This window comes from Tyto alba, unplaced genomic scaffold, assembly GCF_018691265.1.
Source record: "Tyto alba isolate M040663 unplaced genomic scaffold, T.alba_DEE_v4.0 Super-Scaffold_18, whole genome shotgun sequence".
NCBI classification, from domain to species: domain Eukaryota; kingdom Metazoa; phylum Chordata; class Aves; order Strigiformes; family Tytonidae; genus Tyto; species Tyto alba.
In genome coordinates, this window is record NW_024881280.1 from 9,881,450 (window position 1) to 9,907,705 (window position 26,256).

The window sequence follows — 26,256 nt, forward strand, 5'->3', positions numbered from 1 at the left end:
AAGAAAAACCCAAATAAATGTGAAGAGAACATGAAATTTCCTCTTTGATGTTCTGTGCTGGGAAGGTTTCAATCTCTTTTTAAAGCTCCTCCTCCACCCCCTTGCTTCTTATGGGATTGTATCCAATATTCCAATGTTCATGTAATGCCTTGACTTTGCTATCATTCTTCTCAGGATAATTATAGGTTAGTATAATGTACCTATTGTTCTGTTCTACAAAGCAGCACTGTCATACGGATGGCAGCGGTGGGGTGGGGGGGATCTCTGTGTGTTCTCCTGCATCCACACGCTGTCTTTAATTAGTGTTCTTCCTTGTCTTTCCTTTTTTATTTTAATTTTTTTTTTTCCTTCCGATGATGAATGCTGAACACTTCCCCTTTTCAGACTGTTGGTCTCTTTTTACAGTTACACTGGTGCCCTGTTTTTTTGTTTTGGCTGAGTTCATTCCCATCATAGCAGGTTTGCCTTTCAGATGAAAACGTGAAACCCAAGTAATGAGCTATTGGTATTTCCAGAGAAAGTGGATAAATGATTCTTTCCCAAACCTTATTGGTTGCATCTCTTATATTATCTTGCAAGATTTTTCCTAAATTCAGAAAGAAGAAGAAACCTACCCTGTGCCCAGGGGCTCCACTCTGCATTTGGGCCCTGCTGTGCAAGGCACCTCATAAACATGTACTAACACAGTCCCTGACTCTGAGTGCTCACAGGTTTTTCTGTAACAGCATTTGTCTTTGCCCTCCAGGTGCAGGTGTGGGAGACTGCTGTTGAGTGTTGTAAAGTGTTTTTGGTGCTGGGGCTTCACTTGTGTTTGCTAGACGAGGTGCTGAGTATGTTACTGGGTGCTTGAGAAATGTTAGGAAGGTCTGAAGAGCCTAGTTAAGTCTTCGCTGTTGTACACAGGAGATAAATGTTGGTTCATAATTGGTGGAGAAGCTGTGTAATCAGTTGCTCACTTTCTATTGTTGCCACCTCCAAGATAAATAATATTCAGAGTTAGGGCTGTATTTTAGCCAGTAAGGCTGTATAAGCAAATAGGTTCATCTTGATTAGCTGCTGTTTATTTCTCTGTAAACTACTTTTTGCCTTTGAGTCAAACAAGTGGTCTGGAGAAATGGTTCCTGACTAGTGCATCAAAGGAAAACAGTAGTGGGGTGTTTTTTTATTTTTCAGGACTTCACACAACTTCTTCCTCTTTGAATGTGGGTTTACCAGAATGATGAAATGGGAAACCTCCAAACTATTGCATTTTTAAAACCTATTGTTATAAAGGAGGGAATTACAGGTTTTGGAAGAATCGGGATTGAAACGTCTCTGCTAGCAATGAGGGTGCCTCAAGTGCATGCAACTTCCCTGCTATAAAAGTGGACAACAGCGTGTTCAGAGGTCAGAACTCTATTTCCTTTTCTGCAGTCCCTGAGCTTCCTCTTGCTCCTGATGTGCAAAGCCAAAACACACCGTTTTCAATTGAATGTCTCTTTCAACATGCCTTACATGAATCTTGGGAGAGATAGGAAGGTCCATCTAACACTGTCATTGCTAGGTTGTCCTGCCACAGGAAATGACTTCTTGTCTGAGGCCTTTAAAATCGTCAATGTCTCTGTACACCTTTGCAGATTTGCAAATCTGAAAAAGTGTAGTGTCCGTCTGTGGGTGTGTAGAATGGAGGAAGAGGGACTTGGTGGATGGAAATGGACTTCTTCCTGTGCCCTGAGAATGTGATCTTTTTAAAACAAAAATTAATCTCTTTCATAATGATAATCTGTAGAATTGTGTCTCCAAAACAAAAGAACCAACACAGATGCACAATTTGGCAAGCCACAAATATTAAACAGCCAACCTCTTTCTCCCTGGTGTAATTCCGTGGACTTCAAGGGAATTACACCAGTGGCAGTGAATCTGGCCTAAAATGCCTTTGACTAAAATTTGTTGGTTGATGTCTGGTGTCCTGAGTAATGCTGAATGAGATTCGATGTTTTAGAAATGGATGTAATCTCGTGTTCGGTGCAGCATGCTGAGAAGCACACCCACGTGTGAGCACACCCACGTCCGTGCAAGCGCACGCGTGTTGATTGCTTTCTGGGCATGTTCCCAGAACTGAGACGTGCTTGCCAGGTGTGTTTGCAAGCCAGGTCTGGCTGTGTTGTGTGTGTTGGGGAAGCACAGGGATGCTCCTCACAACAGCTCCTTGCCGTGTGCTTGCTTATTGTATTTCTTCTTTGTATCCTGAAGTGGAAACCGCAGGTTAATCCCAGTCAAATCCTGTAAATGATTGCCTCTGTTGGACCAGACCCAGAAAAATTCCTCCTGCTGGCTTAAGCGTATTTACATACCACAGGTCATTACAAGTTGGCGCTCACCTTTGTATTCATTCCCATGTGTCAAAGCAGAGATATTGGTTAATTTTTCTTTTTTTCTCCAGTATTTCTTCTATTTTCTAGGTTACCTTTTCTTGAAGAAATAAGAAAGCCAAAGGAGTGATCCCCATGGGTCCTGACATCTGCTGCAGTCATTCTTACTGACTCAAAGGAGACCTAGGGAAGGAGAGGGAACAGTCTGGCTGCAGTCTCTTATTGTTTCTCTTTCGTGGGCCCCCACCCTGCACCCTCCTGGGCCTGCAATCCACTAACTAGCTCCTCCTGACTCCAGCTGTCATTTTTCCTTTTTATCTACTCCTCTCTCAAAGAACCAAATGTCATCTCTTGTTGTTCCCTTAGCTGGGGTCAGAGACTCCTTTATGTGCTTTGCACTGATCAAGGATTTTTAACTGGGAATGAGAGCGATAATCAACTGCATGGTTGGAGAAGGGGAGAGATTAAATCTGAGAATTGCCAGTGATTGCCCCACGTGAAGAACAGCAGCTAGCAAAACACATGCTATCATTATGCTCTTACAATTATTTTATTCCCTTAGTGACAGTAAAATGCTATCTATAGTAGAAAGGTAGGACAAAGTCCATCCTTGTTTAGCCCTGTGGTATTCAATGGATTTTCAGTGGGGTAGAATTGGGAAAATTTAGAATAACAGTGAGGACTGACTTGTATTTTTAGACCCTCCCTCTGGGAGATTTCAGGAAAGAGAGAAGGCAAATCAAACACATGTTTGGGTTCTACATTGAGGACCCATTTTTGTTCAAAAAAGGACAGCCATTTTTATTTCTTGTCTTGACTCTAGCTATGGGGAAGTTATTGGAGGGTGTAGTGGGATGTGACTTCTGCAGTGTCCTGACACTTCAACTTCATCAGCCAGTTTTGGGGCATGCTGGCTGAATACAAGTGGGGACAGAGAATTCCTGGTGGTGCTTCAGATTCTGCCCATGGTTATTTTTCTGGATTATTTAAGACAGAATCAAGCTCCAGGGATCGCAACAGATTGCAATCTGTAAATTTCATAGTCAAAGCTAGGTAGGCAAAACAAACAGGCTAAATTATGAGAATTACCTCTGAATTGATTCGTTACTTTAATTTTAGTAGCCTAAACTGTCTCCTTCAATACGCCCTTATTAAAGTCCCATCAGTCCCTATAAAATGTCTTCTGTTGTTACAGAGCTATAGGAAGAATAGTACGAAGTGTCCTGCTTCTCCCTTTGCATAGATAGAGGTCAAAAGTACTCTGAAGTATGCAGGAACTGAGTCAGCCCTCTTCCAGAAAAGCGTTTTCTTCACAAGAGAAAAGCAGGCTGTATGGGGAGTTTGTTTAATTAAGGGAGCTCCAGCTGGTGGAGAAAGTGGTTTCACTGAACTTGAATTGCCAACTTTTGCCAAGATGTGTGTTAGGGACTAACACGCTGGTATTATTCTGTGTTTCTTCTCTAGGCATTTGACAGAGATTTTGTTAATGCTTTCAAAATCTGTTACTTTCTTAGCAACTCCAGCTCCTAGAAGCCAGAAACTGCATGGAAATTTCAGTTTTATACCTGAAATTTCTGGCTCTGCTAGCTGTAGAAATACCTACATCTAAAATAATCTACCAGTTCAGAAACAGGACCCAGCTCATGATTTTTTGAGTGGCTTGATTTGGAAAGACTGTAAGTACCAGGTGCAGGTGGTAGGTAGAATAATAAAAATGGGAATATCAGGATAAAAAAGACTTCTTTACCATAAGTCTGGGACTGGGCTTCTTGAACTTAGGATAAAAAAGACTTCTTTACCATAAGTACCAGGTGCAGGTGGTAGGTAGAATAATAAAAATGGGAATATCAGGATAAAAAAGACTTCTTTACCATAAGTCTGGGACTGGGCTTCTTGAACTTGGACTTCATCCCCTTCCTTCCTATTTTTCCAGTGAAAACAGGAGATGTGTCTGAATCTCAAGTTTAAGATGGAACCTATTGGTAAAGTTTCAGTCAACTACTACAGCATGAAGCTCCTGAATCTGGGGAAATGTGGAGTTGTGCCTGACTTTTCCTGCTTCCCTCTACCATGATGCTTCAGCTCTAGCATTTGGAATGGGCCTTTATATACTGTTTTTGAGGTCTGATCATCCCTTGTATGCATTGTGATATGAAAAGAAGGATGGATAGGAGTCCACAGTCCTAGAGATGCTTGTCATCTGTTTTCTTGGTCTCCTCCTTTGTTTTTCTCTGTAGCATGGGATATGGATCCCCTCCTGGGACCAAATAAGCACATTTATCCCGTGAATCCCTTGGAATTGTGCATGCCCTAGAACACTTGCGATGCTCCTTTTTCCCGGGGCAGATTATAGTACTTGAGAATCCTGGTCTTTTTTAATATAGATTTTAAGGTTTTTTAGAATACTGAGAATTTATACCCCTTTTTTGTGGACCTCTGTGTGCTAAATACCTTGTAAGTTATTTTCTCGGGTTGCTGGAGACTGGGCTCCATCTTTTAGTTTGTAATTTCCAGTCCTTTGTTGTTCAAAGACACACAGTCCCTGCTGTGTGCTGTTCTATTTACTGCTCCCTTTTCACTCTTTCCTTCCCATCTTTCCTTCCTTATTCAAATTTGTCATTCCCAATGGTATTGCTGTTTTGTTCAGTGGGAGCCATGATTGAGTTTCCCATTGGACTGATTTGGATTGACACCTGTCTTTTCAACCCACCAGTCTTTGAACAAATCCCTCAGTACATAGGCAAATACCAACACTGAAGCTGAGGCCTCGTTCTTCTTCCATCTTGTGCAGACTTTTACCATAGGAAGGTGAGTGTAAAATACTAGGAGAAATCAGAATGGAGTGCTCGGTCTGTGCAAGCTTTAACGACAGCCAAGTGTACAATCACATGTGGAAATGATGTTTCTGAAGTTCAGATTCAGGCCTTAAATCCAGACTGAAGTTAAAGTGTAATTTGTCATAATTTACCTGTCTCTGCAGTATTAAATGTTTTAGAAAGTCAAGTTGTATTTTTTATTGCTTCCACCTTTTTTTCTGTGCTGTTGCTATACTCAAATGTATCCACAGTTGCAATCCCATGGAAAGATACTACTACAGTAGCCAGTTTAGTCTTTCAGGACATAACATAAACAAGTTTCTCAAGTGACTGTAGAACATAAAACCCTGAAGGAAGCAGATAATTGTAGAAACAAAGTACTATATTTTTACTGCCATTTTTTGAACACTAACAACTCTCTAAAAAAGTGGATGTTGCTAGAACTTGGTCTTCTTCTTTCTGCAGAGCTGTGTGTTCTGGGATTCTTCTCCATTATTTTATCAAGATTTTCTCTTTTATGGAAGTAGAATTAACAGAAAACAGACAAGCAAACAAACCTGAGCAAAAGCATGCAGCATAAACGTTCTGAAAAGTGTCAGAATTTGGATATTAAAAACAATCTCAAAACCATGTCAGCCTATAGCAAATTATAACCATACCTACTATCACCTCAAATCCTCTAGGAATTTTTGCCACAGATGCTTGCCAGATGCTGCAGCACTTTCCAGCTGTTTCCCCACTTTTGGATACATGAGGCAAAATTGAGAAACCTCAACAGCTGATGGACAAACTTATGAAAGGTAAAATGGAGTAGGAGCTAGCTCCTTAGTGAGAACTGACAGAATTTCATCTAAAATGATGCTGACTGAAAACATAGATGCCAGCTGTTTATCAGCAGGCTTCATACTGAAGGTTAATTTTCCTATAGCATGCTCTGTATTTGTACTTCCCCTCTTCCTTCAGTCTTTTGGCTTGCTAGACCAAAAGAAGGAGTATAAGAGAGAGACCCATGAACTTATAATTCATATGTGTATCATTTTCTTACAATGGAACAGATGGAAAGCAAGAGAAGTGATCCCCCAGCTCTTCACTGCCCCCGCAACAGGAATGACCTGGAAGGGGTTGTATCTAAACACATAAAATGTCAAATAAACGCCAGGTATTTTTTGTATTCAAAAACCTATAGCTAGTTCCTATAGCTCCTCCAAAGTAAAATACTCAGTCATTCATGGCAGCCTTGTAAACAAGAATCAAGGTGACTAATGATTCATTTGTAAGTATATGCAATCTGTCTGTGTACAGGCAACACTATAGATCAGTGATAGTCAAACCTGAAAAGTTTGGTTCTTGAATGGACGGAGAGGAAGCGACATCATCACCAGGGTGTGGTAACCTGATGCTGTGGTGTGCTGTCTTTGATGCTTTGTCATCATTGTTGTTGTTGCATATGGATGGTAAGCTATGAGCAGATGCCTTAGTGCAGTGTCAGATCATCACACTGTGATTGACTTGTAGAACTCTGCAATTGTGTTTTCTTCCTGAATGCTGGTGAAAAGAATTGCTTCCCATCTCTCCATCTTTCTGCCTCTCTCTTTGATTACATCAAGGAGTAAAGAACAATTTCCAGTGCTGTGAAATATTGGCTAAGCCTTCTTTTTTGTAAAGAGAGGCTCTGATTAAGCCTACAGATTCCTCCAGAACTCACATGCGATGTTTTAAGGAAGTCAAGTTGAGCATTGTTGAGCTATGTAATACATTAGATTATTTTCTGACTTCTGCAAAAATGTCCTGTGTTTCACTGAGTGACATGGTGCTATCTCCTAGTCTTTCTCTTTATGCTGAGACAGATTCAGTGTGTAACTGGTTAGTGTACGCTACACAAAAACTCCAAAGAAGGAATATCTGAAGGGCTTTTCTCTCATAACTCTCAGTAAAGATGATGAGATTTCTTTTTTAATATTCACTGCATACGGCTTGTGGTTCTCTTTGGGGAGAAGAGGGGAGTGTGTACATTTGGGGAAAAAGGAGATAGTCATTCTGTTGTGCATATGGTAGAGCCAACAGTGTTGCTGTCAAATAATAGTGGTTCCTAAGCTAACCACGATGGAAGCCCCCCACTTGAGGACAGAGGAGACATTTACCTGCCTGTTTTGTGCTCAGTAGCAACTACACCAAGATGATTCATCTGTGTGTGATGGTCCTCAGAAGCAGAAGACTTTCATACCCTCCCTATGTTGTGACTTTTTTGCAGATCCTTCCATTTTATTCCCTTCTCAGCTCCTGCACATGGAGGGACTTTTCCCTTCCCCCCTCCATTGCCTTGGAGCTGTTTTCCTTCTCCTGATGAATTTCAAGTGCTTTGGGCCTGCAGCCCTACAGGGTGGGGGCTAAGACTTGGATTTACCCCTGAGACAGAGTGGAGCCAGCAAAGACGGGTTATTTTAAATTGTGTGGTGACAAGCCTTTTTTTTCCCTCCCTTTTTGTTCCCAGAGGATAACTGGGGAAGTTTGTTGTGCCAAATGCTTGGAATGTGGTTTTTCTCCTCTTCCTCCCCCTTCAAAACAGAAAGACTTTATGCTGTGAATTGTGTTAATTGGGGAACATAAATCCAAACTGTGGTGCAGCATTGCTGGGCCTAGGCACCTCTTGAAGTTTAATGAGGGAAAAGCAGCTCTCTCTTGCCCTCCCCTCTTATGCTCTCCCCACATCAAACTCTTTCTTGTGGTACAGTCCTGTTCAGATGGGAGTATGGGAATGCCAGGGAGAGCATGTGTGTTGGTCCAAAGTTCTCACGGGTCTGAAAGCAATATGTGACTCCCTTAAATAATGCAGCCAGAGTGAGGCATGGATGTTCTCTCAGGCCAAAGTTAGTTGTATAGCCAGTGTAGAGGGAGAGATTCTTCTGGGTACCTGTCTGAAGTGGCTGCAAGTCAATTTGAAGCAAATCCATGTTGCAACAGAGATTTGATGGTCCGTGTGCCCTGACCATGCGTTTCTGGACTGATGGCAGGATCCCATGTAGGATGCCATATGATTTTTTTTACTCCTTGTGTCCTGATACTTTCTCAGAACTTCATGATGAAGTATTATTTTATGATTACTGACTGGCCAAAGGGATGTCTCATTACATACAGAATAAAAGAGTCCATCTCCCTGTCCCAGCCATGGTACCGGGAATAAATTGGTGCCCATCAGCTTGTACGGGATATAATGTAGTCCCTTACACAAAAGGCCAACCTGGGAAGGCCTTGATCAGAGCATGAATGGGTGTATAATTACACTGAGTGTAATAACATGTACTTTTAGCAGAGATGGACAAGTTCGTCTGAAATGGCTCTTGAGTGAATGCCAAAAGCAAAAGCTTCCTTTTGGCAGTGATGTTTCAAGAAGAAAAGCAATTCACATAGTGGAAGAAAGGTAGATTGGGAGGGTAACAGGAAGAGAGCTTAAATAAAGGGCCCTGTGAGTCCAAAAATTTACTAAAACCGATGCTGACTGGCTCTGAGGTCTGCTGCAATAAAATAATAAAACTTACTCTCAGGTAAAAATGCTACTTATAGTGGTGAGAAACCAGTGTTCATCCTTCAGTTCTGGACAATATAACATTACTACAGGAGGTATTTTAACCTGATGGTAATATTTTACTGCTTTTGCCTACAAGCTCATCAATGTTTGTGTAGCATTAAGCATTAAAACTCTTGTTTTTATCAACTTCAACAGCCCTTGCTGATGCAGCACTGGAAGTTGGGGAAGAACCACTTGCTTTTGCTTTGAGAGATGGGATGAAAGGTTAGAGGGGGTGGATGGCGATTGCATGAGCAATGCAGGTCAGGTTACTGGTGGATTCCTCTTGCAAGATAAGTGAGAGCCCTCTGAAAGGTAATTATTGGAAAGCATAAATTCCTGAGATAACCTGTCCAGTAAGAAATACTGACAGGAGCAGAGGCCATGTGTTAAAGGCTAGCCATTACTCCAGGGCAATGGGCTAAGCTCTCTTTCTTGCTTTTTCTGTAACCTCTCCTTGCTCTGACAGTTGACTCCCTCAGTTCTTTTCCTTCAGTTACTTGTCAGTCTTTTCCTGGTCCTGTTTATAGACCACTTTGATGCTTGTCTCCATTCTGTACTAATTGGGGTGCAGACAAGTGGAGACTCAGTATGCAGTTTAATTCCATGTCCAAATTCTTGTTTAGTTATTGTCTTTGCTTGTCATTGTCACTGCAGTGTTCACATAGCTTTTATGGCATGTCTGGAAAAAAAGAAAGGTTGCTCTTGTGTTTCTTTAACTGATTTCTATATAGAAGAGCTTCAGCTAGCTTTCAGGGGTAACATGGGGGCAGTTTTGCCCCTGAATGAAGAAAATTGCTGGATTGCTGTTGGGTAAGGAAGTCTTAAAGGGTAAGAAGACAAATTTCAGAAGAAAAGATGGAGCAAAACTGGGAAATAAGTGCCTTCTCTTTCTCTGTGGCTTTGTTATGTAAACTCTCTGTGTCTCATCTGTAATGTAGAGATAATGATATCTACCTAGCTCCTATTTCCACTTGTTGATTGATTAATGCCTGTCTCATGATCCCTAGATTACACTTTTGTGACCTACAGCTTTAACTACTGCAGTGTATTACATCACAGAAAGAAGATGGAAGTAATGTGTTAGCTCTGGCTAGTTCCAGCTGCAAAAACATGATATACTGACCTGAACAGGCTTGCCCATGTGTACCTGCTTCTAAGACCTCATTCTAAAAGTGCACTGGAGCATGTGCTGTCTGTTCAGCTGCCATCTCTGTTCAGCAAGCCATTCAAGTGTCTGCCTAACTTTGAATTGAAGGGGACCTGCACACTCAGTGAGGTGCTTTGCTGAACTGGGGCCTGGTGCTTGGTAACAGGCAGAGTTTCATCATGAGTCGTTGAAGACCTCAGTGAGCACACAGAGGGCCAAAGATGGATCTGAGATCTGCCCTAGCATGATTGAGGTATGTGTTAAACAGCTGGAGTCTTGAAAAATAGTGAAACTTGCCAAAAGAGTAAGTTGTGTGAGCAGAAGAGAGGATCTTTACTGTGCAGTGATAATTGCAGCAGCACACTTCTGCAAGCTTTGCTAATTGATAAGTGAATTACAAGGCTTTTCTATTTGCTTTAACTGTTCTACAGTAATAACCACCTCAGTCTGATACTTGAGTTAAGGTGGTGCTGATAGCAGGCGGCAACCTGGAAGAAAAATGCGTGCAGGGAAAGTTGGTGTGTAGGGAAACTACCATCAGATATTTGAGTTTCTGAAAGCTAGTTGTGACAAGTGCTTTTTTTTGACTTTAATAAAGAGTTCCTCTCACATGCTGCATAAGTACCTACAGAAACAAGGGTACAGATGTTTGAAACATCACTCCTCAGAGTTAAAGCAATGTGTATATTTGCAATGATGGTTTTCTCTGCTCCCATGGGATGTGCTCCAGGTGCAGAAGATCTTGTGCCTGGACCTTTGAGTTAGTTCAAATGTGCTCTCAGTACAGGCATTCTTTATGCTGAGGGAACTGTGAGATGATGTGTTGGAGGACACAGTGCATCTGTTTCACCTCTTCTAACTTTTACTGTTCCTTTTTGAGGAGTAATAATGATACTTCAGCAGAGGAATGCCCGTAATCTGCCCTACTTCCATTTGTGGGTACAGCTGGGGGAAGGAGGTGAGAAAAGGAAATCTAATTCACAGTCCTCTTGGGAATTCCCCTATGCAGCATGAGTCAAGTATATCTATGCTGTACATCTGCTGAGGTCAGTAGTTTTATACAAGTGACAGAATGATTGTTCCTATGTATTCAAGACAAATAGTAACTCAAAGAAACATAACCTGAATTATCAAGGCTTAAGATGACTTTGCAGAGAACAGAAAATATGATTTCCCATTGTAAGTGGTTTGTGTGGTTAATGATTATTGACTGGGTAGAGTAGATTTTTGTGTTTTCTTATATGTGTATTTTATTTGCCATGCATATCGCGACTGAGGGACTGAAAGTGCTACCCATTCAAGATTAGTAACTTTATCTTTAAAGCATTGGCCACAGATCATTTTTTTTTCCCCACGACTGACCTCAGAAGCAAAGTAAACTCTAATAATTATGTGGTTTTATTCTAGATCTATATAAATCTCTGCTTTGCTACTTGTGTGATCATTTTCACCTGAGCAGAATGGATTGTTTCCTGTAGCGGGATTTCCTTTTCAACAGGAGATACAAGGTTCCTACAGAAGAGGCAAGTCAGCAGTAAAATGTGAGCTCACTAACTCTTTCTAGTCAAAGGACAGGAATTACCTAAAATATGAATGTAATTACAGTTCTGTGTGGTGGGGAAGCTTGCCTGCCATTTGGGAACGTTTCTACTACTCTTCTACTTGCATGTTCATTTCAATCTCTTCGGAATTCTGCCATCTGGATTGAATGGCACTGTATATTTGTCTACTAAATAACTGCACAAAGTGCAGGGGAAATCCCAGCCTAGGAACTTCCAAGATGGCTAACAGAGGTCATTCAGACCAGGACCATGCTGTAGAGTTTGGACAGTTGCGAATCTGACATGGCTAAAAGCATGCAAAACCCTCAGGCTCTTTCCTGGCATCTCACTGTCTGTTGAGATCTGATGGAGATATGTGGCTTCATGAAAAATGAGCTACATAGACACACATGAAAAGGAATTCTCATCAGCTTAACTGATGGCACTTGGGCTGATGATGTAACTGTGGTCATAGGGAAAAGCTTCCATTTGTATATGCTGTGTCTCCTAAGAGGGCTGTGCTGACTGAGTGACCTAGCTGTCACCACTGATGGTGCGGGCAGGCTTTTTTCCACTGCAAACAAACAAGTGTGCTACTTGAAGTTGGATGTACTGCCGGAGACTACCTCTGGTGGCAGAAGGGATTTTGTGAGCTTGCCCTCAGCTCCTCCAGGCCATGTCAGCTGGGTTTGCTCAAACAGATCAAATAGCCTTGCCTGAAGTAGATCAGGGAGCACTCACGCAAGTGTTGCTACTGGCGGGAGGTGCAGGAGCAGTAAGCTGTAGGAGACAAGCAGTAAAAAGCAGCAGGATAGGAGGGAACAGGTGATATTTTTAGCCAGCACAGCTAGAGCTAGGAGAGGATGTCTGTTTATGATCTGATCATCTTTGAGTATAGACAGTGCCTAAAGTAATGCACATGGTTTATTAGTGAGGCAAGTGTAGGGTGTTACCCATGTTCTGGAGGGGAACTTTTAAAGCTACAATGGAAGTTGCAGCAGTGTCATTTGTAGAAGTCTGGTTTGCTGGCTTTCCAATGCCAGCTTGGGTGATAGATTATGTTTTTTACTAATATACCTTTCTCCTGGATGTAGGAATGCAAAAGATAGGTCCGCTGTGGGAAATCAGGACTGAGGGAGTTGAATGGATAGACTTTGTCTTTGGCTACATCTGGCCCCTAAGGCTATGATTGCACTAAGCCAAACAGACTTCTGTGACCCTAAGCCCTAGCAGCTTGAGATGCTTTTTAAAATATATATATAAAAAAATCTCTTGGATGTTGTCATGTCCAATCTAATATTGTTGCCGAAGTTTTCATTAGTTCATTCTTTTAGTAATTGGAGAGAATTTTGACCTTTCAGGGGAGGTTAGGACCAAGCTGAATTCTGACTGCTGTCTTCAGATACAAAAGAGGTCTAGGTTACTACCTTTCACACCTGTTGTTCATTTAATTGGATGATGCTGCATCTCTTTAAAACAGAAACCCTTGCCTGCGAAAGAATGATGCTTTGAGACATCCCCAAGGAGTCTGCCTCTGAGATTAACCTAATTGGTCACTGTGCTGAGTCTAATGGAGATTGTATGCAATGCCTGTCTCTGGAAACACCTTAGGTAGCCTGGTGTATGGCATGGAAACTGCTGCTGTTACTTTTCTTCCATTTCCATGGAGAGGTAACAGGAGAAGTGGACAAATTACCACAAGCACCATAGTATAATTGTTCACAGTCCAGTATATATGAATGCGGCCAAGAAATTAATCTTCTGAAATACCTCATCTAGGCATACATCATCTTGTACCATACACAGATACCTGTTGTATCCAGCCAACAACTCTGTATGTTAACTGTTGAGTAAGATGGGCATAGCGATCCCACTTTTTTGGCTTTGAGGGCTGGGAATGTTGCAGGCCTTGCGTGAGGCCACGAGCAGCCGCAGGAAGAGGAACACCTCCAGCTCCGGTCCTTCTTCCTGCACAAAGATGCAGCAACTCTTGACCCTGAAAGGCAGACTTGGCCTGCAGGCTGCGGTCAGCAAAATACGCTGATGTACCCACACTCTTCTTGGCAGTGTTAACTTGAGCTGCTCTCTCCTTTCTTTAAATAGAAATGCTGGCGGAGCTCTCATACTTCCACAGTACTTGTGAGGATGGGGCTAATCAGATCAATTTTCCCCAAATTGTAAGCTATGCCTACCTTTTGTCTTTTTTCTTCCGAGAGAGATTTTCTGCATGAGATGATACCTGTAGTTTCACGCTGGATTAAATTACAGTCTAAGACTGTTTCCAGAGTAGTGAATTTAGCTCATTCTATGAGGCTGGGTTCTCTGTTATGATTCAGCATCACACCGTGACTCAAGCAGTGAGAAGCACGTCAAATCTGGCCACAGACAGCTAGTAGGGATTTCCAACCCACCAGGGAAAGTCTGCTGATAAATACCTGGCCAAAGGGGATTCCTTTGCCCTTCTATGCATAGCGGATGGGCTAATGCTGGGTGCTCAAAAGAGGGTGCTGGAAAATCTCACATTGCTTTTTCACTGATCTGGGATTCAACCTAGACTTGTAGCTCAGGGCATCTCCTTGACTGCTGTAATGTCTGGGCTGTGCCAGTGCTGACTCAGGAACTTGTCATCAGCTCTCTGATGGCTCCTAATCTCTTGCACCACATACAGTCTATGCACCTGGCATAGTACTTTTGAACAAGTGCTTGAAAGCTTGTCTGTTTTGACCCGGCTGTATGAATTCTTCCAATGAAAGGCATTAACTCTCCTTGTAAGCCTTTCCTTTCATTTACCCTTCGATCATTGCTGCTCCAGCAACACTGTCTCTGCTTGCAGCTGTGTACTGCTTTGTGGTCTGATTTGTGTGCTCTGTCTACTACTGAAACAGTTCTGCTAGCCATTTTTTTTTTTTTTTTCCTCTGACTCCCATGCTGGGGAGAGTTATACAGGCCTCTTTTTGTCCATCAGGTGAAATTATTCAATATGTATAGAAATGAAATAGATGTCTCAATGACTCTGGCTCTTGTAGAGTCTAAGATAGCTATGTGTTTGTGGGTCTTTACAAAGCTGCCAAGTTTATGTTAAAAAACTGACAGCCCAAAAAGTTTGAGCCTTCTGTAGCCCATCTGGAAATCTTGTTTTGCCTTTGCTCGTGTTCACACCCCTTACATCATTAGAAGATGTTGTGCAGGGACAGACACAACTGACCGTTATGAGAAAACTGAATCTGCACATTCCTGCACTTTCTGTCTTGCCCTTGGAGTTTGTGGCAGGATGTTGAGCAGTATGTTATGCTTCACCTAACATTAGGAAAGCCATTTTGTGTTCCTATTGAGTCTCGGTATCCTACCTCTCTGCAGTTGCAAAGGGTGCATGATTGTTGCATTTAGGAGCTGCATATAGACTAGAAGTTCCAGGGAGTACATCCGAATGAGGGACCCAGCCAGTCCTTTGTTGTTTAATGCTTAATAGTGGTCTGATACTCTTGAATATGTCATATTTTCTTTCGCTTGGATCTTTTGATGAATCTTGTGTTATCATCTTGCAATGTAATGTGAGGATGAGCAGAGCAGAACACTTTATCTCTTTCAGGAAAATGCTCTGGAGCTGGGGGTCTGCTGTCCAAAGGTGCTGCAGGAGTCTGGTGATACTGGGCTCTGGTTTCCAGTTATATCTGCTGTTCTGAGTCTAGAATGGAGAAGCAGCTGTCCAAGAGGCTTTAACTTAGCCCATTATGCCCTTTTTGAAAACCACTGGTGTTTCAGAGTGTGTCAGGAAAAGGCATGATGACAGGCTGGGGACTACTGGTCTCTTTGGCTTGTGTTGTGACAGTGTAGATACCACAATTTTGCAATTAGCTCTGTCACTTATCTAGTCTAAGGTAGAGAGTCATAGTAGGCCAGCCCAGATGTGAAAAACACACATGATCATGGCCAGACCACTGCTTGAAAAGAAAATTATGCGGATGAGAGAGAGAGAGAGAGAGAGGCCCTTTTGATGATTGTGTCTATTAATTGTCCACATTAGTTTCTGTCTTTGAATCCTAAACAATGGTAGCTCATAGTTTGTAACACTTCCCACTTCCAAACAGCCTCACTACGCTATCTCTTCTGACTTCAGCCTCTGCCAGCCATGCTACCCTTGCTTTCAACACAGAGATTTGGGAGAGTGCTGTCTGTATGAGAGGGGAAGATACGTAGAGCTGTGTGTCATCAGCGTAATGGCTGGCATTGCTGCCCATATATTCTGTCATATTCCCTGGAGGTTTTGCATAGATATTAAAGAGAAGTGGTGGAAGAATTGAGCCCTGTGGCATCCTTCATGTCAAGACTCATGGAGAGGAGGAGCAGCCGCCTGTCAGGGGCCTCTTGGGTTCTGCCGGAAAAGAGCAAGTGTAGCCAGCTCAGCACAGTTCTCCCAGCACTTGCCAGGACAGGCGGCTGGTCAAGCTGTACCTCTTGGCCTGCAGTGTCACAGGCAGCTGATAGCTCAGGTACTATCTGCATGATTTCTTAGTCTCCGTCCATCTTTGTGAGAAGGCCCAGGACCCAACTGGTGCTTCATTTACAGACTACGAATGTATCCAAAAGGAGAGTGCAAAGTTTTTTCTGAAGCTGTGTTGCATCACTTGTTTCTCACCACTTCTCAGATATTTCTCAGTTTGAAACTGGATGGCAGTGCTCCTGAAGAACAATTTCTGATTTAAAATGTCCTTTTCAGTTGTCCTCAGTGTTCCTCACAGTATCCAGTGATCTAAAATATGACTAGAGGCTAAACATATAGTAAATGAAAACTCCGTGGTCTTGAGGATGGTAAGTCCCACATTTTTGATCATGGCTGGGGAAGAAACTTCGGAAGGAAAAGTCTCTTACTATCTGTTACAAGTTTAGTCATTTCTTTCTGTGCTATCAGCTTTTTACTTGTCTAGTCATGTAGTGAGCATGGTTTTAGAGGGAAATGACTAGAAATAGGCCTCGCCTCAAAGAATTGGAGACAATCTGGATTCATACTCAAAGGATCTAGTGGAAATTTAAGAGCTATGCTTAAGGAGGACTGGTTCTTTGTTACACGAGTTTTCCAGGGGTGATGTGGACCTGTAATCATGGCTGAACTTGGCTGATTATGCCTTCAGTGGGTGCTCTCCTTCTCTGAATCCTAACCTGAAATGTGCCAGGCACTGCAGGAAGGATGTGCCAGATTCTGCCCATTGTGTAGCTTTTGTAAAAGGTGTCTCACACTTGAATAGCTGGGACTTTGCAGGATGAACTGGAAAGTAGTGGTGGAGAGCTGTTCCACTGCTTTCAGGGCCCATCAGGATCTCTTGTCAGCAGGGAAATGAACATCCTGAAGCAGCTGGAGAGAAGCCAGGTTTTTCTTGGTCTGTGTTTTTAACTTACGGGTTTATAAGCCAGGCCAGTTCTTGTGTATTTTTTTTTTGTTTTGTTTTTGTTTGTTTGTTTGTTTGTTTGTTTTGTGGTTTTTGTTTGTTTTGTTTGGGTTTGTTTGTTTGTTTGTTTTTTTCATTTAAGGCATGCCTAGACAGAGAAGTCATGACACTAGGTACTGTACAGAAAAGTAGTAAGTCAGAGCCTGCTCAGAAATCTTATGGTCTAGTTAGAGCAGGCAGACAAAAGCTGTGAGAAGGGGAGGGTTGTTCTTCCCTGACTTTGTTATTAGCTGACCTGATTCCATGATAGGAAACCTGTTTCTTAACACTTAAAAGGACAGCGACCTCGTGAAAGTCATAGGGTCTGATCCTCCAGTCCTGGTGCCTGCTCTCATGCCAGTGACTACCTGCAAGGCTGCATAGAATTCCACCAGCCTCACATTGCTGTCCCAGGACCCACGGGATCAGTGGTGCTTTCAGGGTGCTCACCTCCCTGTTCACACGGCGCTTCCGCTCTTCCAAGCCTGATGTTTCATTTCAGTCACGACCTTTTTTGCCAAAGAAGAGCCCGTAGCTCCTGCTAGATATATACCCCTCCTATGCAGCCTTGCAGAGGATTGTAATAGCATAGGTTTTTCTTTTCCAAGCCAGGGAGCTTTTATTAGCCAGCCAGAACTGGGTTATTTTAGTGTCCTCAGGCTGGAATATAAACACAAAGCCTGCACGTATGCCGGCAGTGTCACCAGCCTGCCTGTCCCAAGCATCTGGAGTTTCACCTGTGGCCCTGCACTGAGGGGCTGTGTGCTTTTTTCAGTGTGCTGAGAACTTTATTCTGTATTTCCAGTTGTGCTGCTTTCAGTATGATTTGCCTTCCTTGGCCAGCAGTTGTTCATGTTTGCTCCTTGATTTTTTTTTCCCCCAGCATCTTTGAAAGCTACACATATGCTGATGATTTTGTGTCATTAATATCAATCTAGACAAGTCTGTGTGACCTTTCACTTCAGTGTCCAATGGGAAGAATCGACCCTTGCAGTCAGTCACAGCACAGCACTGACTCATACATACTTTTCATAAAAATAATGCGAAAATTCCCCATAGTTTTTACAGATATTTTTTCAGGAGATGAAGTGTAAGTCTTCCATAGCAACACATCTTGGGAAAACTATGAAGCATGTAACATCAGATAATTAATCTTTCTGACATATGATACTTTTTTTATTATTAATATTGTCCATTTATTTTTTTCTCTTCATGTATCTCACTTTCTCAACCTCAGCTGATCTGTTTGAATGTCATTTGAGCTCATGTGCTCTCCAGTCTTATTCCCGCCCTTGTCTATTCTCCAGCTCCGTTGTAAACCTCCTGGGAGCGGGCTGGGATTTGTCCCACCTCCATCACTGCACAGTGATGAGCACAATAGTACTTTCCCTTTTTTGCCCCAATTCTAATAACACTTTCTGGTTTTCCTGCATAAGATAAAATGTACTGTGTTCAGATATGTGGCACTGAAAACAAAGGAAAAACTATCTCTAAGTTTAAAGTTCCTTAAAAAAAACTAACTGAAATTTGGAACGAGTCAGAGTCACTCCAGAAGTCACTCCAGGGTCACCTCAGAAGACTAATGGTAAAACAAAACCAACCAACCATCCACCAGTAATTTCAGGGAAGCTGTTTTCCACTGAGATATGACTGTTATAAGGAAATATTATTTCTTTACTTTCCTACATTTGATTATTTGTCACTTCTTAAAAATTCTATTTATAATAAAAGGAGAAGTTCTCAAGGTCCCAGTATCTGAATACCTTTCCAGTGAATACTTATAAGGAGTCTGTGGTTTTTGATCATGTTTGCTGTAGTGGAGCCAAGGCAAGCTTTCTTAAAGTATGGAGGTGACTAAATGCTTCTCATAAATTGATATTTTTCTTTAAGACAAAAGATGCATATTTAAAATCTTTAAAATAAATATAATGAAACAGCTAGACTACAAGATTGTGTCAAGAATGAATTTGACCCATTAACTTGGTAGCTTCTAAGCCATTAGGATCTCAAAAACCCTTTTTTCCCCCTTAGAAAAATTTGAAATTTAATCTTACACCCTACTTGACAGCATCATTTGAAGCCAAATATTTAACATTCTAAGATTTATAGTGATTGTCAGTCTTAGAAGAAGGTGGAAACTGAGGTCATCTCCAGCTAGGTCCTGTATCTGGGTGGTTGACACATACTGTTTTTGTTAATACGGATACTTTGTGGTGTGCATATTCTAATGACTGGAGTAATTTTTAGCATAAAGGAAGTCTATGCAGTGATGGCAGTTTGTTGTCACACAGCTGCGCTCTTCCTTCCAGTAAACTCCTTGGAGTTAGCCAGCATCCCTGGCTTAATGTAGGGGGAATCTGAAATAGCTCTGTGGAAGCTCAAGTGTTTGTGGAAAGAGCTGTTAATCTTTGATCAACTGGAGTCTCCTTGTTACTGACTTTGATTACACAAGTGTACAACTTTAATTACAGCTTTTAATAAGCTTTCATTTCTTCCTAGTCACATTCTTTGTATAACAGTGCAGCTTATCTTTTCTTTTCTCCTCTGCTCCCCTTCCCTCCCCCCCTGCCTTTTTATGGAAAAAAGGGGTTTGAGGTCACTGCAGGGGATTCAGTGTCCGGAGGGATCCCGCTGTGCACGCTCTGCCCACAGCTCTGCTCTCTTGTACAGTCCAGAGAGCTCTGTCCTTCAGCTGCCCTGCAAAATTCCCAGCACCGGCCGCTGCCCAGGAGCTGCTGGTCAGCAGGGGGGACGGGGCTGTGGAGCACTGCACTCACACAGATGTTCACTGCTGTGCGAAACCGCTGAGCAGCCCTCAGAAAGGCTCTGTAGCCAAAGGATGTGCTGACTCCTGGGTGCAATTCCTGCTTGTGGAGGACTGCCCCTTTCTCTCCCTTGGGGACACTGAAATGTGGCGGCTGAAGTCAGAGTGGCAGAGGGCAGCAGAAAGCTGGTGGGCTCCAGCATCCAGCCACAGTGCTCATTCCACATCCAGGGGCTCAGCGTGCGGGATACCCTCTGCTCATTAGAGAAGTGACCTGCTGGAAGCTTTGTGAGAGGCTTACAGACTTGCAATTGTGAATAGTTGGGATATGGGTTAAAACAAGCATAAGGAAATGCTTTTTTCGCATGAATTGTATTTCAGCTGTGGAACTCATCACCCCACAGTGTTTTAGGTATGAAAAAGATAAGTGGGTTGAAGAGTTGGTTGGATAAATTCATGGAAGAAAGTCTCATAAACATAATATCCTCACCATTGGGTGACCTGGGACTTGGGGAAATTCAGTTCTGATCATCAGAAGTGAGAACAGGGAACCACGGGTGCCTTCCTCTGAATTTGCCCTGCTCTTGTGTTCTTTCCTGAGCCTCTGCCATTGTCTCCAGTCAGCAGAAGGATGTTGGGCCAGAACTGCCGAGGGGGGAAGAGCATGACTCCCATGAAAGTCATAAAGCACAACTGAGGAGTGACTTAAAAGATGTGAGTCAGAAAACAGACACAGATGGTAATACAGAGTAATTTGCCCCAATTTGATATTCAGAGGTGTGCAAAAGGAGTGTACTTTTAAAATGCCATTTGTGCCTGTGGAAGAGAGTAGCAGGGAAAACTAATAGAACAGGAAAGGGAGCCTCTTTTATCTCTGTGCATGCACCCCTTTGGCTCCCTTGCTGTGCATGCTATACTCTTTTTGCACACTAATGAAGATCAGAGTCAGAGCAAGTTATGCTATATATCACTCTACTCCTATTTTCTAATGAACTTACCCCTAACGGGTAGCTTTCCTAGCTATTCGTGTCATGACTGAATTTCACCTTGACAGTAGATCCAGAATGAAGTTCAGCACTGTGGCCCACCTACTTTGCAGTGCTCCAGCATGACAGCTGCTTTGTGTCCTCAGGGTAGCTTTAATTTGATGCTTTTCCCTGTTTAGAAAAATTTGGAGGGAGGATTTTGGTAATCTCCAGCAGGCAGTTTTTAAACCTTTCTCAAGGGAAGATGAAGATTCTACAAGATTTTTGAACAAATAGTTATTTATGAGATAAGTGACATTGACTTTAGAACTGTTCCTCCCACTGGGCTCTAGAAGAAAGTAGCATTTGCCATACTGGATCTTACCAGTCACAGTTGTAGCCTGCTGCTGTTGGTGCCTCAGGCTTGACTGTGGAAACCTCTGGAAGGGTTATGACAAAATGTCTAGTCTGACCATTGCAGACATGGCCCTAGTTGTTAAGGGGTGTGTTTTCATGCTTCAGAAACACTCAATATGAGGACTATGTCCTTTGCTCTTATGGGCTCTCTGACACCAGAAATGCTGGAGTGAAGTTCTTCTAAACTCGGCTGGCTTTCTGGTTGCTCAAAATACACTGCGGGAGTTGCTGTAACATAGGATTGACATGACTGCTCTGCTGAATTGGCTGGACAAACTACAGGGGAAGAGAAACAATAGAATGAGTTCACCGTGGTGTATATGTTGCCTGACCCAGGGTCGTGGGCTAGTGTGGTTGCATCATTTGCTCATTCAGTAGCTAGGTCACTACTGAAAAGATCCGTGTCCAGTTCCTGAGAGTCTGATTTCTTGGTGGCACTTTCTGCATGATCTATTCCAGCAGTGTCTCGCGTCAGCAAGCTTTGCATGTGTTCAGGGAAAGTTTATCTGTTTGTCCATTTTAAAACTAACCCTATGTCCCCTGTTCCTGGTCTTGTTTGAGGGAGCAGCGCAATCCTTCTTACTCTCTGTCCTGTCTCTTTTGGCAGACTCGGGGACCAGTTCTACAAAGAAGCAATTGAACACTGTCGCAGCTACAACTCCCGGCTGTGTGCTGAGCGAAGCGTCCGCCTTCCCTTCCTGGATTCGCAAACTGGGGTAGCTCAGAACAACTGCTACATCTGGATGGAGAAGAGGCACAGGGGACCAGGTTGGTAGGATTGTGTCTGTGTATGCCTGTGCATGTATGGAGGGCTGGTCACTGAGCCCTCCTGGGGTTTAATTAATATGAGCTCAAACCTGCTACAGGCCACACAGAAGAGAAACTGCATAAACCTCTGTGCCTGCAGGGGATTTCCTTTGGTAACTGCAGAGAGCTCATACTAATTATTCTCTCTCTACCCAAAGAAGAGCCTGACATGGTAGTTTCTAAGGCCACATCATCGTAGCTCTTTTAATGCTATTGATCCCAGTCTGTAGCAGAATACACAATGCTCTTCTCTAAGCAGGACTGGGCTGATCTTCAGGTTGAAGAGGTGGAGGTGGGAATTTCTCAGATGAATGCTGAAAATAAGGATTTATATTCGGAAGGAGGTAAAATATAGGAGAGTCCAGTTATTGGAATGAATGTTGTTCTAATGGTTAGAAATATACCTGTAACTCCTAGTTCTGCTTTGGACAAGTTGTGTGGATATCAGTTCTGAAGCTGCAGTTTCCTGAGGTGCAGAAAGAAGTTGATATATGCCCTTGCATGGACCTTGCATGGTATATGCCTTCAGTAAGGGAAAATTGTGCCTGACAAATTTGGTGGCCTTCTACAATGGGGTTACAGCACTGGTGGGTAAGGGAAGAGCAACTGACGTCATCTGCATGGACTTGTGCAAAGCATTTGACACTGTCCCACATGACATCTTTGTCATTAAATTGGAGAGACATGGATTTGATGGATGGACCACTTGGTGGATAAGAAATTGGCTGGATGGTCAGACTCAAAGAGTTGTGGTCAACAGCTCTGTCCAAGTGGAGACCAGTGATGAGTGGCATTCCTCACAGGTCGGTGCTGGGGCCGGCGCTGTTTAACATCTTTGTTGGCGACATGGACAGTGGGACTGAGCACACCCTCAGCCAGTTTGCTGATGACACCAAGCTGTGTGGGGCAGTGACACACTGGAGGGCAGGGATGCCATCCGGAGGGACCTGAACCGCCTGGAGAGGTGGGCCTGTGCAAACCTCATGAAGTTTAACAAGGCCAAGTGCAAGGTTCTCACATGGGTCAGGGCAATCCCAAGGACAAATACAGGCTGGGTGCTGGGTGGATTGAGAGCGGCCCTGTGGAGAAGGACTTGAGGGCACTAGTGGATGGAAAATTGACTGTGGTCCAGCAATGTGCACTTGCAGCCCAGAAAGCCAACCACATCCTGGGCTGCATCAAGAGAAGCGTGGCCAGCAGGTCAAGGGAGAGGTTTCTCCCCCTCTACTCTGCTCTTGTGAGAGCCCACCTGGAGTAGTGTGTTCAGCTCTGGGGCCCCCAACATCAGAAGGATACAGACCTGCTCGAACAGGTCCAGAGGAGGCCACGAGGATGATCGGGGGGCTGGAGCACCTCTCCTGTGAGGCCAGGCTGCGAGAGTTGGGGGTGTTCAGCCTGGAGAAGAGAAGGCTCCAGGGAGTCCTTAGAGCAGCCTCCCAGAACTTAAAGGGGGCTACAGGAAAGGTGGGGAGTTACAAGGGTATATGTTCACAGGACAAAGGTTAATGACTTTAAACTGGAAGATGGTAGGTTTAGATTAGATACCAGGAAGAAATTCTTCACTGTGCGGGGGGTGAGGCGCTGGCCCAGGGTGCCCAGAGCAGCTGTGGCTGCCCCCTCCCTGGAAGGGCTCAAGGCCAGGTTGGACGGGGCTGGGAGCAACCTGGTCTGGTGGAAGTTGTCCCTGCTGTGACAGGGAAGGTGGGACTGGATGATCTTTAAGGTCCTTCCAACCCAAACCCTTCTGTGAATCTATGATGATTCTATGATTTTTAAAGAGCTTTGACTAACACCTGTTCCACAGCGCAGTGAAGCTCAAGGGAAAAGACCACTCTTATTTTTGTAGACTTTGGTTAGTCTTTCCTTTGTTAGAGTAAATCATCTGAAATTGTTCTTTGAAAGGCAAAGGACAGTCACCAGTTCAAAGACTGGAGATGTTACTCATACAGAAGTCCTCCTGAATCCCAGGGGGAATTTTGCTTTAGTATGGCTCAGTATCTGACCCACCATTAGCTCAGGGAACAGATTTTTTGATGGCACCTAACTGGGTTTCTATTTTTTTGTGTTTTCAGTGCAGACCAGAGAATCCAAGCAGGGAGGGGATTAGGGTGCATGGGCACCAGAAGCACGACATACACACATGTGCATATACGCATGCCAGTTCCTGTAAACCATACTGAAAAAAACCTGAAAAACTCCAGATCTGCAATTATGGGAAGCTGCAGCCAGCTCTTTCCTCTTCCACTGGCCAGTTTGCAGGAGGTGGAGTGGGAGGAACACATAGGATCTTTACCTCCCCTCCTGGGGCTAAGAAAGAAATTGTCTCTTCTGAAGAGTGCTTAGCTGAAATTTCCCTGTCCCTTTTGCTAGGATATGCTGAGGGAAGGATCCTTGCACTGCTCCTATTCCTAAAATATCCAAAGTAAATTTAGTATTGTCTTGCAGTACTGTTGGAAAACTCTTTCTGTAGTAAAATGCAGCCACTGGTGGTGCGGGAGACAACAGGTGTTTTATCAGCTTTAAAAATACCCTGAGAATGTTTCAGCTGCCAAAACTACTGGGGTAATCTGGGACCACTGAATGTGGTTTACAAACTGGGAGTTGTCTGAGGTTCTGGGCTAACTATTCTTTTGTAGGTTGCTTCATGACCACAGTTGTTTTTTTTTTTTTTTCAGCTGAAAATTCCCCATTCCTAAGGGATTATACTTTGTCAAAATGACCTTTCCTTTTTTTTTTTTTTTTTTTTTTGGATAATATGTTTACCCAAGGAATTTCTGTTCTTGTAGCATCAGGTTATGTGTAAGGTGCTGCTATTTTCATCCTTTTAAACACAGTCATAAGCAGGCATACATCCACTATATCCATAAATAATGTTTTGGCAAGAGCATATGCTACAAAAGTAGACACAGATAGTTTTGTATGGGTCTCATTGGTGTCTTGGTGTCTCTGCACTTACAGAAGAAATCATCATAACAGTGTTACAGCATAACACCAGGAACCAAGAGGTCTTAACGCTTTGCCTTTCTCAGCCACAAGCTCTCCGGAATACCTTGAGCAAATTCACTGTGCAAATCTTTCTTTCCTCACTTCTGATAGTGAACTGTTCAGCAGCTTACCCTGCAAAAGAGGATCTGTGGCATTTCTCTTGCAGGTATGCAGTGAAGACTAATGGTGGACCATTCTTCACAGGGAGTCTTAAGTGAAACAAGCCTCCTGCATCTGCGTTAGCCACCAAATCTGATGCCTTTGTTATTTTGAATTAGAATAATCAGTGTGAAATGAAGGATCCCTCCCCCCCATATTTGCTTTCCTCTTCCTTGATTTTTATTAGCCTGTTTAGTGCTCCCTTGAGTGTCTTTGCATCATCTATTTCTTGTAGTGTTATGGTGGGTCAAAGCATCCCTCTACAGTTTTAACATGCCTGTTTTCAGGCTGTATACAATGTGTTTGTGCCCATACTGAAGGGCTGTGAAAATTCTCTGCCAACCACCCTGATATCTGTCTTGTGTGCTGTGTTCACTGCCATTTACTATGCCTAACCTGAAAAACTGTATAAAGACAAATGGCAAAGCTCCAGGACCTCTTTTCAGTTACAGAGGGCTTGAAAAACAGAGAGGAGAGTCAGGATCTCAGCATATTAACCTGGTTTCTTGCTGTCCTCTTTGTTAAAAGAGTCAGAAAACTGCATCTCATGATAAACAGTTCAGGGTTAATTTCACACAATACTGCACATAACTCCCTCCTTTTCCCCTCCTCCTCCGGCCTTTCACACCACCTTTGAGTTATGGCTCTCCTACACTAATGAGATAAACAACATAACTCATTGCAGGTTCTGCTATTTCCTCTATAAGCAAATGTTTGGAACCTTCTCTGGTTGCCCTGTAAGGCTCCAGAGGGAGAGACAACAGAGCCAGAACTGAAGACAGTAAGACCTGTATGTGCATTATTTCCATATGCACTGCAAGATTGACTGTGGAGGGGCTAGATTTGAAGCGTTCAGAACTGACCCTTTCCTTGTTGCCTCTCCTTTTTGTAAGCAGTCAAAGGTCCACACTTCATGTGAGCCAGCACAGTGACAGATGGGGGTCAGGGTAGAGACCTGAAGATAGCATTTGATGGGTCTGGATCAAGTGAAGGTCTGCTATGTGTTTTAAGTTCATTGGATGGCTGTTATTAATGAGCAAGGGTATTGTGAATAGGAACAGAGAGCTTACTTCAAGGGGTACAGAGATGGGTGTTGGATCATCCATGTCTTGTTGATCTACCTGTCACCTGGAGTGGGCTGTAGGTCCTCTAGGGAAGAAGATTTCTTTTCAAGGATACCTGCTTTTTTTCTTGTTGAGCTTTCAGCATTTGTGGTTGGATTTCACTGTCCTGGCTGCATCCAGAACTGATATTTCATATAAGAGGACTCAATAACTGAACCCATGTTAACAGATACACCCCCAAAACAGCAG

The 26,256-nt window shown here is 43.2% G+C and overlaps 1 protein-coding gene across 16 annotated transcripts in view; it reads left to right on the plus strand.

Moving 5' to 3' along the window:
• The window catches only part of DPF3 (double PHD fingers 3), a 202,302-nt gene that overhangs the window by 72,417 nt on the left and 103,629 nt on the right, over window positions 1-26,256 (plus strand). For 13 of the 16 annotated variants that reach the window (XR_004405963.2, XR_006165130.1, XR_004405964.2 and 10 more), the window contains one exon: window positions 21,600-21,760. Coding sequence is in view for 11 of the 16 variants with exons in the window: in XM_032984732.2 (XP_032840623.1) it covers window positions 21,600-21,760 (161 nt within the window). In the remaining 5 variants the exon portion in view is untranslated. Of the gene's footprint in view, window positions 1-9,042; window positions 9,048-11,330; window positions 11,424-20,230; window positions 20,325-21,599; window positions 21,761-26,256 lie in introns of those variants that run through there. The other 3 variants (XM_032984742.2, XM_032984737.2, XM_032984736.2) reach the window with 3 other exon arrangements.